The 16496-nt window shown below is 43.2% G+C and overlaps 1 protein-coding gene across 3 annotated transcripts in view; it reads left to right on the plus strand.

The window, feature by feature from the left end:
• KDM3B (lysine demethylase 3B) overlaps window positions 1–14828 on the plus strand; it is a 58729-nt gene extending 43901 nt beyond the window's left edge. For all 3 annotated transcript variants that reach the window (XM_060143682.1, XM_060143683.1, XM_060143684.1), the window contains 12 exons: window positions 336–463; window positions 1547–1826; window positions 2570–2826; window positions 5689–5955; window positions 6756–6927; window positions 7325–7415; window positions 7561–7691; window positions 8641–8760; window positions 9999–10138; window positions 10419–10595; window positions 11429–11563; window positions 13409–14828. In XM_060143682.1, the coding sequence (XP_059999665.1) occupies window positions 336–463; window positions 1547–1826; window positions 2570–2826; window positions 5689–5955; window positions 6756–6927; window positions 7325–7415; window positions 7561–7691; window positions 8641–8760; window positions 9999–10138; window positions 10419–10595; window positions 11429–11563; window positions 13409–13489 (1979 nt within the window). In that variant the 3' untranslated portion in view covers window positions 13490–14828. The remainder of the gene's footprint in view (window positions 1–335; window positions 464–1546; window positions 1827–2569; window positions 2827–5688; window positions 5956–6755; window positions 6928–7324; window positions 7416–7560; window positions 7692–8640; window positions 8761–9998; window positions 10139–10418; window positions 10596–11428; window positions 11564–13408) is intronic.
• The last annotated feature ends 1668 nt before the right edge of the window (window positions 14829–16496 follow it).

The following is a 16496-nucleotide window of genomic DNA, read 5'->3' on the forward strand; positions in this document are numbered from 1 at the left end:
TGAGCCCGCGTGCCACAACTACTGAAGCCCACGCGCCTAGAGCCCGTGCTCCACAAGAGAAGCCACTGCAATGAGAAGCCCGCACACCGCAACGAAGAGTAGCCCCCACTCACTGCAACCAGAGAAAGCCCACACACAGCAACGAAGACCCAACGCACCCAAAAATAAAAAATAAATAAAATTAAAAAAAAAATAACTTTAAAAAAAAATTGAGGGTACAAGCTGCTACCTCATTGACTTGTGGTAAAGCTTGAGAGAGATAATGTAAATAAGGTCTTTAGCACAATACCTGGCACATACAATTATTTTAAGGTTAATTGTTATTTTTTTTCCAGCTCTTTACAATATTGGAGACATGGTACATGCTGCCCGGGGCAAGTGGGGAATTAAAGCAAACTGCCCTTGTATTAGCCGGCAGAACAAATCTGTGTTGAGACCTGCTGTCACTAATGGGATGTCACAGGTAAAGTGGTGTGTATAGGTACAGCTGAGAGAAACTCAAGTTCTTTGTACCAGGAAGTGCCTCATTTTCACCTCTGTTGTCCCAGGCTACTGTCAGATTCCTGGGGAATTAGGGGATGGGGAGGCCTGTCTAGAGAGAGCCCCAGAAGTTACTCAAGGGATTTAAATTCCCCCTGACTGGTATGAGTTTCTCTTCATGTGTCTTTAAAACCAGTTCAGGCTTGTTTGATAAATAGCACAAAGAGATTCTTTGCATCTTGTCAAGATTTGTACCTCAGGTTCCTTGTGTAGGTGAAGAGTACAGAAAAGGTAATTAGGAATACAGTCCTATTTGTGTGCATGGTCCCTGCCTTGTCATGTTAGGTACTGAGGAAAGAAGTATGAATATTAGCCTGCTGATCTGGGATCATTCTACCCTGAAAGCAGTCCTAAGCCTTCACAGAGAGGCAGTGATTTTCTCATTGCTTTGTCAGAGGTGGAGGTCATTCTGGTGTGATGGTGACTATTTTGAATAAGAGGCTATTTTAAAAAAATAAAAAAACCACACACACACCTCTTACATTCGGAGGGCTTTCCAGGAATGCTACACATGATCAATAAGAGGTACAGGGATTAATGCTGAGAGATCTCAAAATATCTTTTCAGTAGAGTTGACATATTAGAGCAAATCATCTGGAAAATTCAATAATAGAATAATAACCATTTTATTGAGCATTTATGTGTGCCAGACACTATTCTGAGCTCTTTGCATATATCAGTCCTATCTCATTTAATCCTCAGAACAGCTCTATGCGGTCAAGTTCTAATCACCAATTTGCCAGTGCAGAATTTGAGCCTCAGGCATGCCAAACAAAAACACTGTTTTATTTTCAAGTCTTGTTCACTGCTCTTTCCACAGAACCTAGCATAGTTTCTGTCACATTGTAGGACTCAAATATATGTTAAATTAATGAATGAGTGAAATAGCAGTTTATGGGACAGTTGCTTTCCCAGACCTGTTTAGCATCAGCTGTCATTACTATTTGCATTGTATTTTTTCTACACAAGGACAACACGTTAACCATGTTGGCGTTCTGTGCTATAGCTTCCTAGCATAAACCCTAGTGCCTCTTCTGGAAATGAAACCACCTTCTCAGGTGGAGGAGGAACTGCATCGGTAACACAACCAGAGACTGACCATGTTGCCAAAGCCGACAGTACTGACATCAGATCTGACGAGCCTCTGAAAGCAGACAGTTCGGCGTCAAATAGCAATAGTGAGCTAAAAGCCATCAGGCCCCCTTGCCCTGACACAGGCCCACCTTCCTCTGCCCTGCACTGGTTGGCGGATTTAGCAACTCAGAAGGCTAAGGAAGAAACAAAAGGTGAGATTAACACAAGCCTCTGCCCTGCCTGTGGGTGGAACACTTGAGTTATTCTGGGATTCTTCAAACTCACACATTACCATCCACATTTTTGAAACATGCCACTTGCTTTCTCTGGCTGATCATGTAAAATGAGGGAATCTCTTTCCACTTCTTTCTAGAAGTGGAGCTTTCTAAAAAAGGCACATGCCTGGGTTCTACCCCAAACCTCTTTAGTCAGAATCAATATAAGGTTTTTAACAAGCTTCCCAAATGGCCCTGATAGCCAGTATTACTAGCCAGGAGGGCTACACTTGGTTTTCAGTGGGCACAAAATCACCTGGGGAATCGTTAAAAATGCAGATTCCTGTGCCCCACCAGAACTATTAAGTGAAAATCTCTTGGAGTAAGACCAAGAATCTCCATTTTTAACAAGCACTCCAGGTGGTTCTAATACAAGTATTCTGGAGACCCACTTGAAGCAACACTGTCTTAGAAAGTGAGGGAGACGAAAGATGGATGGGAACAAAAGGAAGTTTGAAATCCAGATCTGGAAAAGAAAGGAAGAAGTAGGAGAGCTTCTCCTTGGCCATGAGACCTGCCATAGTCATAGCTCGTCAGGCTTGGCCCAGACAAACCGTACGTAGTTTGGGGGGCAGGGGAGGGGAAAGTCTTTCCTCTTTCCCACTTGGCTGATTTTTAGGAGTCAGTTGCCTGCTGGGTATTCCTTGTGCCTAATGCTATTCCTGGTTATGTTCTTACAGAAGCAGGGTCCCTGAGGTCGGTGCTCAATAAAGAGTCTCATTCACCCTTTGGGCTGGACTCATTCAACTCCACTGCAAAGGTCTCTCCGTTGACTCCAAAGCTTTTTAACAGTCTGTTACTGGGTCCCACTGCCTCCAACAACAAAACTGAAGGCTCTAGCCTTCGAGACCTCCTCCACTCCGGGCCCGGAAAGCTTCCTCAAACCCCCTTGGACACAGGCATACCCTTCCCCCCGGTCTTCTCTACATCCTCAGCAGTAAGTGTCCTCTCTACAACTCTAGCCTTTGCTGCTTTTCCATGAAAGAACCATCAGAGATCTGATAACTGGGTTAGAGGGTATATGACTGACTTGTGTCCTCCACATTATCAGTCCAGCTGACAAGATCTTTCTTTATATTAAATTTTGGGAATGTTTGAGATCCTTTTAAGTAGTAAACCTTTTGTGCCATGTTAGGAAGTCAGTAGAAACTGAGACTGAAGTTTTTCAATCATCAGCAGAAATCACTTTATTTTCTTGACAATAACAGACATTAAATTTTTTTTAAACGTAGGCAGTACATTCATATTGTACTCTCTTGGGTATCTAATAGACGCCTCAAACCTAAAACCTCTAAAACCACACTCCTGTTCTTCTGCCTGTGAGCCTGCATCTCCTTTATTTTTTGCTTCTCTTGGTCAGTGGCTTCCAATTGCTCGGCGAAAAATCTTGGAGTCTTTTGGGACTCCCCTCTCACATTTCGTATCTAATCTGTTAGCATAACCTTTCAGTTTGATCATCAGAATATATTCAGAGTGCACCCATTTCTCATCAGCTCCGCTGCTTCCTCTCTAGTCTGAGTCAACATCCTCTCTTGCCTGAATTTTTGTAGTAAACTCCTTAGAGGTCCTCTGTATTTCTTCCCTTTCTACACAGAGCAGCTAGAGTGGTCCTTTTAAGATATGTCACATTATATCACCTCTGCCTAAAGTCTTTCAAGGGCTTCCAATTTCATAATAAAAGCAGAGTCCTTTCAGTGGACTATAACGTTCCAGCCCTATCTTCCCCTCACTTCCCTGACTTCAACTACCACTCTCCCTCTTGTTCACTCTGCTCTGGCCACACCCACCTTCTTGCTGTTTCTTGAACATGGCCAGGCATGCTCTCTCTTCAGAGCCTTTGCACTTGTCTTTTTCTCCACCGAGAACTCTCTTTCCCATGTCACAACATGGCCTGCTTCTTAATCAACTTCCTCTCCTCCCTCCTGAAATGTCACCTCTTCAGTAAGCCTTCTTCTTAGATCACCCTTTTTAAAAGTCCATTTTACTCCCATCCTCCACTCATGTCTGTTTCCCCTGCACTTTTTTTTAATTAATTAATTTATTTATTTTTGGCTGCATTGGGTCTTCGTTGCTCCACGCGGGCTTTCTCTTGTTGCGGCAAGTGGGGGCTACTCTTCCTTGCGGTGCGCAGGCTTCTCATTGCAGTGGCTTCTCGTTGCGGAGCACGGGCTCTAGGTGCATGGGCTTCAGTAGTTGTGGCACCTGAGCTCAGTAGTTGTGGCTTACGGGCTCTAGAGCGCAGGCTCAGTAGTATGGCACACGGGCTTAGTTGCTCCGTGGCATGTGGGATCTTCCCGGACCAGGGCTCGAATCCGTGTCCCCTGCATTGGCAGGCAGATTCTTAACCGGTGAGCCACCAGGGAAGCCCTGCACTTTTTCCATAACACTTATTACTGTCTGACTTGCTGTGTTTTATTTATTTTCTGCCTCACCTCCACTTAAAGGCATTTTTGTCTGTTTTTTGTTTTTTTGTTTTTTTGGGTTTTTTGTGCTGCACAGCTTTCAGGATCTTAGTTCCCCAACCAGGGATCGAACCCAGGTCCCCAGCAGTGGAAGCAGAGTCCTAACCACTAGACTGCCAGGGAATTCCCCATTTTTGTCTGTTTTATTCACTACTATATCCCTAGTGCCACAATGTTTGATACATAAGTATTTAGTAAGTATATACTGAACTAATTAATTCAAAATGTACAAAATTTAAATTTTAAAAATACAGTGAAAAGTCTCCTTCCCACTGTTGCCTCCCTTTCTGTAGGTGACCATTGTTTCATGATTGCCCTTTCAATGATATTAAAATATGTATATAGTTCCCCCCCTTTTTACACAGATGTTTTTATACATTGCTTTTGTATTTTCAGTTTATATATTCCAGAGATCATTTCAAACAAGTACACAAATATGTTTCTCATTCTATTTTATGACTAATGACTGAAATTTGATGAACTGTGGGTGGTTGAGCCTTGTACAATGTGGGTTATTTGTTTCTCTTTTGGATAAATTACCAAAAAAATTACTTTGAGCTCTGTCTTATTTGTACTGCTCCAACTCCCAGTTCTCCTTTTTCTTTTTAAATTTTCCCAGGATGTTATATGATTACATATACTCTGTAGAGATCATGATTAGTGATACTTCAGACATTGTGTTATCAAGTTTACAAAAGCCCTCCCCTTCCTTCACTTCTATGACCTTAGGTATGTCACTTTCATCTCTGGGCCTGAGCTTTCCCACCAGCTGAAACAAATGAGAGATTCTTGGTAGGGGACGGATTGGGGAGTAGGAGACTGCTTTCAGAATATACAGTTATCTTGGGTACTCTGGTACAACTGTTTATTGGGGTACACTCCCTGGTTAAAAAAAAATCACTGCCTTGATAAGTCACCTCAGTTACTTAATTGAAGTATATCCCTTGGGCATGCTGGCCAAAAAAAATGTGTAACCCTGAAAATAAATGACCTTTCTCACTCAGTTACAGCATTTTGTGATGCCTGCAGTCTACGTGCATATGCTTAAAACGGGGCTGAATGCCAAAGATATTTCTTAAGTCTCAAATCTCCTGCAGTAGAGGGGACCTTTCTGTAATTTTTTTTCATAAATATAAAGCAAAATATGAAGGCTAGGGAAATGTAAGATAGTGACTTAATAGCCTCCCCCCTCCAACTACAAAAGACTTTACAATTAACTTTTATGAAATTTAATCAGGTAGATCAGAACTCCGTGTGAATATAACTGTGAGACTGTTTTTGAATTCTCTACTGATGGTGCCTCAGTCATACTAACCTGATGGGTTTGTGTCTGGCAGGGAGTGAAGAACAAGGCCAGCCTCCCCAACTTCCTTGACCACATCATTGCCTCAGTGGTAGAAAATAAGAAAACCTCAGATGCTGCAAAGCGGGCCTGTAACTTGACTGATACCCAAAAGGAAGTGAAGGAGATGGTGATGGGGTTAAATGTGCTGGACCCCCATACCTCTCACTCCTGGCTCTGTGATGGAAGACTTCTGTGTCTCCATGACCCCAGCAACAAAAACAATTGGAAGATCTTCCGGGAGTGTTGGAAGCAAGGCCAGGTAAGCAAGAATAAGCAGGTCCCAGGGTCGGCTGTCTGCCTGCCCACTGTAGCTACCAGGATAGTTTCAATTCTCTCTGGGAGACACTTTGCTAAGGAGATTTAGACATATACTAAGTTTGTTATAGACAGCCTTGCTACTTCGAGTTTTCTTGGATTTTTAAAAGTCAGAAGATTCCTAAAAATACATTGTGGATCTTTTTATTTCTCAGCTGTGTAGCTCTGTGTTCTTAAAAGGGCAGTTGAAATTCCTGTGAGGTTGTGATCTGGCATTAATGACACCTTTAGAGGAAAATCCGTAAGTGTGATATGGGGTGAGGCGAAAATGGGTGGAAGTGGGTGGTACTCTTCTAGGTAAATGTTTCAAGACCATACAAGTCTGTGTGATAGTGTGATAACACTTCCTGATTTTTATACATTAGCAGGTGTGAGGAAGGGGGGGGAGGTTGTAGAATTGTCTGGAGAGTTTTTCATTCGAGATGTGAGGACGTATTCTCAGAATTTGCATTTGTCAGCTTTTCATCCTCTCACCTCAAAATAGTGGTAGATACCAGGGCAGCAAAAGTGATTTTTGTGGAATGTGCCCCCCCACCCCACCCCCCGCAGTGAGAATCAAGTGTAATAACAGAGTAGCTGTTTCTGTAGCTGACATTGTTGAAATCCATAGATTGTGAAACTGGGAGGGAATAATAAATCATTGTGGAGAAGAGGTTGTCCCCAGGAAACCCTCCTATTCTGTCCCTTAGCCCTGAGCTAAGTATTTCCTAAGTGACTCTGATTGAGATTCTTTTGTTTCCACAGCCAGTGCTGGTATCAGGGGTACATAAAAAACTCAAGTCTGAACTCTGGAAGCCAGAAGCCTTTAGCCAGGAATTTGGAGACCAGGATGTGGACTTGGTGAACTGCAGGAACTGTGCTATAATTTCCGATGTGAAAGTTCGGGATTTCTGGGATGGCTTCGAGATCATATGCAGTAAGTAGCTTTGATATCTGGTTCAGTAAAAGCAGACTGCAAAGTAAGCATCTATATGCCCAGCCCTACCGCTGAAATAACAAATTACATCCTCTTCACAGGAGGAACATTCTATCTTGGTGCCAACCAGGTAGCTCTCATGGCAATCACATGGCTCCCAGAGCATACCTGGACTTAAGCACATGATCACATGGGATGTGTGGAGCACTTTCACTTTGAGATGGAAAAATTTATCATGTACTAAAGCAGTGGCTAAGGAAAACAAAGCCCGCCTTATCCATTATGGGGGTTTACACGTCTGAAAATAAGAGTTTAGTCTTCTAACCCTTTTAGTCACTGGAGAATCAGGCAGCAGCCAACCCAGCAGATATTTGTAGGAGTGCTTTCTGTCTTCCAGAGCGATTAAGGTCAGAAGATGGGCAGCCAATGGTGCTCAAACTCAAGGACTGGCCTCCTGGGGAAGATTTTCGGGACATGATGCCAACAAGGTTAGTGAACTACAGTGAGTCGTCTTGAGAGACTTGTGCTTTGCTAAAGCTGTCACAAAGTAATGACAGAAAAGTGAACTCCACCTCTTTTCCTTTTTCCCCTATAACAAGCTAAGTCATCTTTCATGCTTTTTTTTTTTTATAGGTTTGAAGATCTGATGGAGAACCTTCCTCTGCCAGAATATACCAAACGAGATGGCAGACTCAATCTAGCCTCTAGGCTACCCAGCTACTTTGTAAGGCCCGATTTGGGCCCCAAGATGTACAATGCCTACGGTATGAGGGAGAGGCCATAATTGACCTTTCTGGACACTACTGTTTCCATTTCACCTATAGAGGGAGATTTGTAGTCAAGATCATGTGTAGAGATGATAGAGGGCAAAGTGACAGGAACTGAAGAAGTTGACAGTATCCAGGATGGTTTAGAATATGTTTGCTTTTACCACTGATTTGCATAATAGCCCTTTGGGCCCAGTACTGTATATGTATGTATGTGTGTATATATATACACACACACACAGTAGTTAGAAAGTTTCCTCTCAAAGGTTCCATCCAAGAGACTTCCCTGGTGGTCCAGTGGTTAAGACACTGTGTTTCCACTGCAGGGGGTGAGGGTTCTATCCCTGGTCAGGGAACTAAGATCCCGCATGCCGCACAGCACAACCAAAGATCCTTAGCTTTTAAGAGGCTTGACAAGATAAGAGTGAAGACGTCTGAGTACCATGCTACCCAACCAGCTCTTTGTGAAGTCACAATAATGTCCTAAATCACTGTGAAAGCCAAGCTTCATTTGAGTGTCCATAATGCCCATATCTGTTTTGCTTCTGAAGGGGAGAGATCATTTAGGAGGGTGGAATTGGATCAATGGCCAAAGCTAATGATAGTGTCAACTGAGCTTGAAATCAGTTTTAAAACACTAGAAAAGAGACGAGGAGAATTATTTATTGATAAATAGATATACGTCATTCTCCCAATGTTACACATTTAAGAATATCTTCGAGTATGTTTTCACTTGTAGGGTTTATATGGATTCTTCAGAATATTGCCCTTTCAGGAATTCCCTGGCTGTCCAGTGGTTAGGACTCCACGCTTTCACTGCCGAGGGCGCAGGTTCAATCCCTGGTCGGGGAGCTAAGATCCTACAAGCCTTGCGGTGCAGCCAAAAAAGAAAAAAAAACAACATAATATTGCCCTTTCACCTTGCATATCTTCCTTTTACCTTCAGGCTTGATAACAGCAGAAGACAGAAGAGTTGGCACAACAAATCTTCACTTAGATGTGTCCGATGCAGTTAATGTGATGGTGTATGTTGGGATCCCCATCGGGGAGGGTGCTCATGATGAAGGTATGATTTCTAGAACCCAGTGCTTCAGCAGGGTGAGGTTTAGCCTCAGGAGTAAAATGGTGTATCTTTCTCCTCAGTCAGGGCCAGTGGGTTTTTCTTAAATCTCTGCCAGGCATGATGCATAGTAGGTGCCCAGACAAAGGGGTGATTGCAGCAGAGAAGAGTGGTACTTGTGTATCTTTGACCAGAGTTATTCCCTCTCTGGGAATGCTGCCCTTTAATACTGAGTATGTAGCATCACAAAGAGGAGTAAAGAAGAAAGGACAGGGCTTCCCTGGTGGCGCAGTGGTTGAGAGGCCGCCTGCCGATGAAGGGGACACGGGTTCGTGCCCCGGTCCAGGAAGATCCCACATGCTGCAGAGCGGCTGGGCCCGTGAGCCATGGCCGCTGAGCCTGTGCGTCCGGAGCCTGAGCTCCGCAAGAGGAGAGGCCACAACAGTGAGAGACCCCCACATACCACACAAAACAAAAACAAAAACAAAAAAAAAGAAGAAAGTTCAAACTGGCCTACTTGGTCCATCACCCAGTTCAGCTATGGGGTAATAGGTGATAAAGCCAGGTCATTTGCACAGAGATGAAGCATAAAAGTGATATTTTGCTGCATTGCACTCTCCGCTATCTCAGTGTAGAATTAATGTGTGTTAATTACGGAAGTTTTAGAAAACAAAATTTTAAAGAAGAAAACTCAAAATCTCAAAGTTCAGGGATAATCAATATCATTACTTTGGTATATTTCCTGCCACACATTTGCTTTTGATGCTACACATCTGCACATCTTTCCATTAGGCTGTCATTTAAAGCATCATAACAGACAAGGATTAGAAGCCAAGCCTCTTAATTTGCCAGAGAAGCTTTACTCTTCATGGCCTTAAATCCACAGAATCCTAGAGTTTGAAGAGGTCTTGAGAAAGTATACAGTCCACCTACTTACAGCAGGAAATAACCTGCAATTTGAACATAAAATATGGCTACACAGTTTGAGCAGGAAATATGTTTTAAAGGGACACTATATCTCCAAAAAATGCTGAGTCTCTGTTAAGTATGGAAGATTAGGGTCGCTCTTCCCATGTGTAGGAAGCTTAGACCAATGTGAGTTTTGATTCTTTGATTCTACCTTATATCACTCCAGAGAGATAGAGAATAGTAGAGACTAAACTTGTTTGAATTGGACATTTTGCTTCACTCAGAGGTACTGAAATGGCTGGTTATGTTGAAAAGTGCCACTTTGCTCTTTTCAGAGGTGCTCAAGACAATTGATGAGGGAGATGCTGATGAGGTGACAAAGCAAAGGATTCATGATGGAAAGGAGAAACCTGGTGCTTTGTGGCACATCTATGCAGCCAAGGATGCGGAGAAGATCCGGGAGCTGCTCCGAAAGGTGTGTCCCTGGGTGGGCTCCCAGCTCACAGACAAAGGGTCTGGGGATGCTGGGACAGCCTGCCTAGGGTTTCTCATGTGGAGTCCCTTGGCATTAAAGACCTGTGCCCTCTGTCAAAATGCCCCATAGGGCTGAATCCACACTTAGAGGATATTGAATAAAGTAGAAACTTTGGCCCACCAGTGATGTTACTGCAGCAAGTTGGATTTATCCTGTTAATAATCTTTATGTATTTATTGATTTTTCCATCTTTGGGTTTTGATCATGGTTTCATGATCAGGTTGGAGAAGAGCAAGGCCAAGAGAATCCCCCTGATCATGATCCAATTCATGACCAAAGTTGGTACTTGGACCAGACCCTACGTAAGCGACTCTATGAGGAATATGGTGTGCAAGGCTGGGCCATTGTTCAGTTCCTGGGAGATGCCGTCTTCATACCTGCTGGAGCCCCACACCAGGTATGTTCCAACTTGGGGGTAGGGCTGGCTCCACAATTCCCATAGTTTCCTTATATCTGTGTTTCTTGCTAATCTGGCAATAGATATAAATGGCTGGGTTAGACTGATTGCTCTTCAAGTGCAACTTATTTTTTGATTTTTAATTTTCTTCCATGTAATTTTATTTTTTTTAATTAATTTATTTGTTGGCTGCGTTGGGTTTTTGTTGCTGTGCACGGGCTTTCTCTAGTTGTGGTGAGCGGGGGCTACTCTTCGTTGCAGTGCACGAGCTTCTCATTGCGGTGCTTCTCTTGTTGCGGAGCACAGGCTCTAGGCACGTGGGCTTCAGTAGTTATGGCCTGCGGGCTCAAGTTATGGCTCACGGGCCCAGTTGTTCTGCCGCGTGTGAGATGCTCCCGGACCAGGGCTCGAATCCCTGTCCTCTGCATTGGCAGATGGATTCTTAACCACTGCACCACCAGGGAAGTCCCCCTTCCATGTAATTTTAAATGCTTATTTAAAGATTTTTAAATAAGGGAGACTATTAAAGAAAAGGTGAGTCTCTGTTCAGCTACCTATGCCATATCCCTTTTCAGTCCCCTTGTCCTGCCTTCTCCAGAAAGTAGCCTACTGTTAACAGTTTGGTGTGTATTTTTCCAGATCCTTTTCTGTGCAAATACTAATGTTTTCATCTATAAATGTATACTTACAGTCTTTCTGCATTTGTTGTCTTTATGAAAATGGAATATCATAAGTATTTCTAAGGTGTTTTTTTAAACGATATGATGGAGAGTTTCCACCTGTTGCTGACTCTCTAGTGCCTGATGTTTGCCTCTGTACTTTTCCTCTCCCAGGTGCACAATCTATACAGTTGCATAAAAGTAGCAGAAGACTTCGTATCTCCAGAGCATGTAAAGCACTGTTTCCGCCTGACTCAGGAATTCAGGCATCTCTCTAACACTCATACAAACCATGAGGATAAACTGCAGGTAAAGAACTCCTCCTCCACCCCAACCCTGTCTTCTCATCTCCTACTAGGCTACATATACAGGAGGCACATTCTGCTTTCTGAGGATATTACCTGGGCAGTATAACTGCAGAGAGATGATTAAGGGACCCATGTCTGGGGTATGGAGTCCTCCCTCCAGAAGTATTTAATCAGTCCTCTTCAGGTGTGCTTTTAGAGAATATGAATCTTTTAACCTAGTCACTTCCAGTGTGACAATCTTCTATTTCTCTGCCCCTGGAAGATACAGTGTATCCGTGTTAGTAACTGACTAGACTGACTTCCTCGGTCAGGTGGGAAAAGCACTGTGGCAATGTGTTCTAAACCTCTTTCCCCAAAGCTTCTTCTCACAGCAAATTTCTGTGCAAACTCAATTCCTTAGAGCCCTGCTAGGGACTGTAATCCATGTCCCTAAGAGTTGTTTCCCACTTGTAGATGTAAGCTGGACAATCAGATTAGGTTTTCCTCTGCTCAGAAATGGATTGGAACTTGAAGGGCAGAATTTCATTGTTAATATACTTGGATGCTTTAATAACATTAAAAAAGAAAAAGAATGTAAGGAAGCAAGATTTCCCAGGCAGAACTTCAGCATCTGAATAGGCGTTCTTCCAGCCTCTCACATGTGACCTGTTTTCCTCCATCGTGCCTGTGACTCAGGTGTGTTTTCTTTGGTCAGTGTCCCATGAGGTTGTAGATTTTTCTTGGTTGCTGGTAGATTTAATCACCTTTAACCCTGAACTTGATCTGTTTTGCTGTTCCTTTTTCAAAATTATGGAATATTTCAACCATAAAGTTCTTATACAAAGTACCATCACATTGATAAATAGTTAACATTGATATTATAGATATATAATGCAAGTATTCAGACATACATATTTCAGACCCCAACTCCTTTAGGTCTCTACTTGTTACATGTCACCTCCCAATCCTCTGTCACTGCTTTATTTTCTTCTGTAGTATTTTTCACCATCTAACATACTATGTATTTTATGTTTGTTTCTATCCCTACTAGGACATAAGCTGTTTAAACTCCATGAAGGCAGGGATTTTACTGTTTTATTCACTGCTTTTCCCTAGCACATAGTAGGTACTCAGTAAATATTTATTGAATTAATACAAAAAATGTAATAGAGAACAGCAAAGGGGGCTTTTGTGCCCATAACTCAGCTTAAGAAATAAAGCATCATATACGTACCACATACACAATATATACATATTCAACAACTACATTATTGAAGCCTCCATGTACTCTTTCCCATTCTACCTCCTCAGAAATAATCACAGTGTTGGTTTAAAACCGTCTTTATCCTGTTCACTTTATTTTAATAACTTTTACTTCACATGTTTGTTCCTTTTTGACAAATTAGAAAATATGTATAAGCACAAAAGGGAAAAATACCCAATAAATCCTACCTGCCCACTATTGTTTTAGTGCATTCTTATTAGCTACAGGACCTCAGGTAAGATTCTTAACCATGGAACCTCAGTTCTCATCTGTAAAATGGGGATAATAATAGAATCTGCCTCATAGTATTATGGTAAGGATTAAATGAAAGTCCACATAAAGAGCTTAACAGTAGTTCCCAGCATATAGAGGATGGTGATTACATAGCCTTTCAAATGATGAAATCATTCTTTTTTGAATATAGACTATATATCTTGTGTGACTTGTAAATCATCTTTTGGGATTGATTTAGGAAGCATGCAGTCCTGGTTGAGGGCTTTCGTCACTAATCAGAAGGCTTTTAGTCAGTGTAGGACATAACATTTTCATTTGCAGAACACAGTCTGGCTGCCATAAACTGACTGTGCTGATTGCTCTCTCCAGGTGAAGAACATCATTTATCATGCAGTGAAAGATGCTGTTGGCACCCTCAAGGCTCATGAATCCAAGCTGGCAAGGTCTTAGGCGTGGAGAAATTCCAAACTCGCCTGTGAAGCAGGTCTTTCACTCACAACACATACAGGGAACAGCAGGGTTCTCTGCTGGAGCAGAGGTCCTTCACTTGGAGCCAGTGTGGTCAGTATTACAAACTCTCCAGCCACTCTTTGCTGCCTCAACACTGAAGGTTGACACAGGAAAGTCGCACTGTTCACACACACAGTTTCAGACTCCAAGCCAAGGGTGCCACATCCCCATCCTGTGGCCTTTTGGGACTCTGAATTGCCTGAATATCGCTGGGCTTTCCTGCACATTCTCATGATTTGAGATTCATGGAAACCAGGAATGTGGGCACACCTTTCTTTTCTTTTTCTCTTGTGCCTAGTTAAGTGGGAATGTGTTTGGAGGTAGGGGGAATCACATAACTGGTACAAGTGGGGGCTAATTGCTTAAACACGCCTGGTGGAAGCCTGATGGTGTCTCTGCACATGACCTCTGACACACCCCATCCCGGGAGCCGGGTGAAGCCTTTCCCCACCATCTCTCCTGTAAACAGTGGAGTCTTGAAGGACCCAGGGGAATCCACTGCTTTTCCCAAGGGGCTCCAGGATTAGGAAATGTGTGTATTTAGTGAAAAATAGGTTTGTAGTGAAATAGTTACTATTTCATGAAAGTAGATATTTTTAGAACTTTTGAAATACCACAGTTGTTTTCCTGGATTATGAGGAAAGGCACATTATGTTTAGTCTTCCTTTCGATAAAACTCTTTGAAGAAATAAGACTTTTAGAAATCAACGGCCCATTATAGCACAAAAATCAGCCAAAGCAGAATTTTAAAGAATTGGCTTTGTAGGATTCTTTTAGTTTCTCCCCATCCCATCTCAGTCCTATCTTGAGGGAACAGCCATCTTGAGAAAGAACTTTGTCATGTCTGTGCTGTTGGTGTGTTCCACGCATACACACACTGGTGACTCCAGGACCCATTTCCATCTATTACCAGCGTTCCCTTGGGACTCCTCTTACAGTTCCAAATGCGAAGGAAAGTTTGCTTTCCTACATGAGGCTTTTTGTTTTGGGGGATTTTTGTCCGGAAATATTTTCAGCAAAACTTTCCAACTCAGTGGAGTTTTATTAAGAATTTATTTGAAAATGATGGAATTCATTGGCCCATAGGTACATTGGAAAATGTATCTATCTTCCCGGCTGTACTGTAGTGCCCTGCAGGCTTGTTTATATGTTCACAGTTACATTTTTTTTTTAATAAAAGTCATTTACTGTAGAATACTTTTAATTTCACTTTCTGTATTTTAATTTTGTTGAAGGGCTGATTGGGATTTCCATGTTCTTATTAAAAATCTAACAAATCTGTTTGTAGTGGACTAAATTCTTCCTGTGCCAGCCGTTCTAAAAAGCAGGGCCAGGTTGAGGATGGGGTTGGAGGTGGAGGATGGTTAATTTTCATATCATCATTACATTGTTGCATCCGATTATTACTCTTTCCTTCCCGAATGTGTCCAATTGGGAGAGGGAAGTGCCAGGTCATTGTGGTTTGAGGGCTTGGGGATGAAGGGAAGGTGCTACATGAGTTAGAGGGTAGGAGCAAAGATGGGCTTTCCATAGTTTATGCTCTATGGGAAAGCTGGGTTCCTACCTTCCTGAACAGTCTGGGGGGAAAAGGACATGGGAAGTGGCCAGAGCAAGGTTTTTGGCAATCAGTGACAAAAGTTCATCAAAACAAGAGGCCTGGCTGTCCATGTATGAAATTAAAGTGGCTTGAAGGGTGAGGACAGACTACGTTCCAATTAGAAAAGGCCTTTTGAAGAGGAAGTTGTAAAGAATAGCAAGAGGGATCATCAGAAGCTGCTTCTCTGGATCCTGTTGGAAAAACATCTTCCGAAGTGTTTCAGCCTGGAAATACAATTATCCGGGTAGAAATAGACCATTGTGTGGTTCAAGGATACTGAGCTTGAATAGGACCATAAATGAAATACAGAGTTCTGAGCATGTCCTTTCAGCCTGGATGGGCATGGGTTGATGCTATGGTCATCAGAGGATTACACCTCGACATAAAGAATGCAGAAGCTTTGAAATGGCACAGGAAAGGAAAGCAGTGGGGGAAGGGGGGTTGCAGAGGTTGCTGGAGCTTTGTTGCTTTGGTGAAAATCAGGAGGCAGGCTAGCCTACATTCTGGATATAAATGTCTTCAGAATTAGGGCATCCACTGCCGCCAGTGCTTGCTGATGGGGATGGAATTGGAGCCCCTGGATTCATCTCCTACCTGGACCCCAGGCCTCTCTATCAGCCTCTGTTTACCAAGAGGCACTCCCCTGCCCCAGGGTATCCACCTTGAGAGCACAGGGCTCAGTTCCCTTACAAAACTGAAAAAGCAGATCAGATTGGGAACGGGGTTAGGTCCTTTTCCAGCTGGAGTGATTGGTGATGGTGGGGTGGACAGATGCCCCTGTACCTTTGACTTCAGGACTTCCTGGGTGGGTGTCTTGACGGCCTGTGATGGGGGAGGAGGGTTTGATAGTCAGCAGTTGGGAGTAGCCCATTTAGTAGACTTCCTGAGCTCCTATCTTAGCAGCATGACTTTGTGGTTCAGTGACCCTTGGCAAGTTATTGAACCTCCCTAAAGCTTCCCATTTTCTTATCTTCAAAATGAGAATAACTATAACCTCTACCTTACAGGATGGTCACTGAAATAATGCATGTGAAGCTCTTAGCACGGGCCTGGCACACAGTAAGCACTCAATAAGTCATAGCTATTATTCCTCGTGGGATGTTCTTTCAGACTGTTGTGGGCAGGGCAGGAGGAGGGCTAGGATGTCAGGATGGAACCATGAAGGCCTCTGAGGACCTCAGCCCAGGGCTTGGAACCCAAGAAAGGTGAACAAGCGATTAGAAGAAGGCAGGTCAAAGGCGCATGCCCGGCGACAGCAGGTGCAGGGGGCGCGCCGCCGCCGCGGCCTCCCCTTTAAGAGCCGCCACCGCCCACGGCACGCCGCTGCGGCAAGGACCTCCCCTTTAACGG

This window comes from Lagenorhynchus albirostris, chromosome 3 (assembly GCF_949774975.1).
Source record: "Lagenorhynchus albirostris chromosome 3, mLagAlb1.1, whole genome shotgun sequence".
Classification (NCBI taxonomy): domain Eukaryota; kingdom Metazoa; phylum Chordata; class Mammalia; order Artiodactyla; family Delphinidae; genus Lagenorhynchus; species Lagenorhynchus albirostris.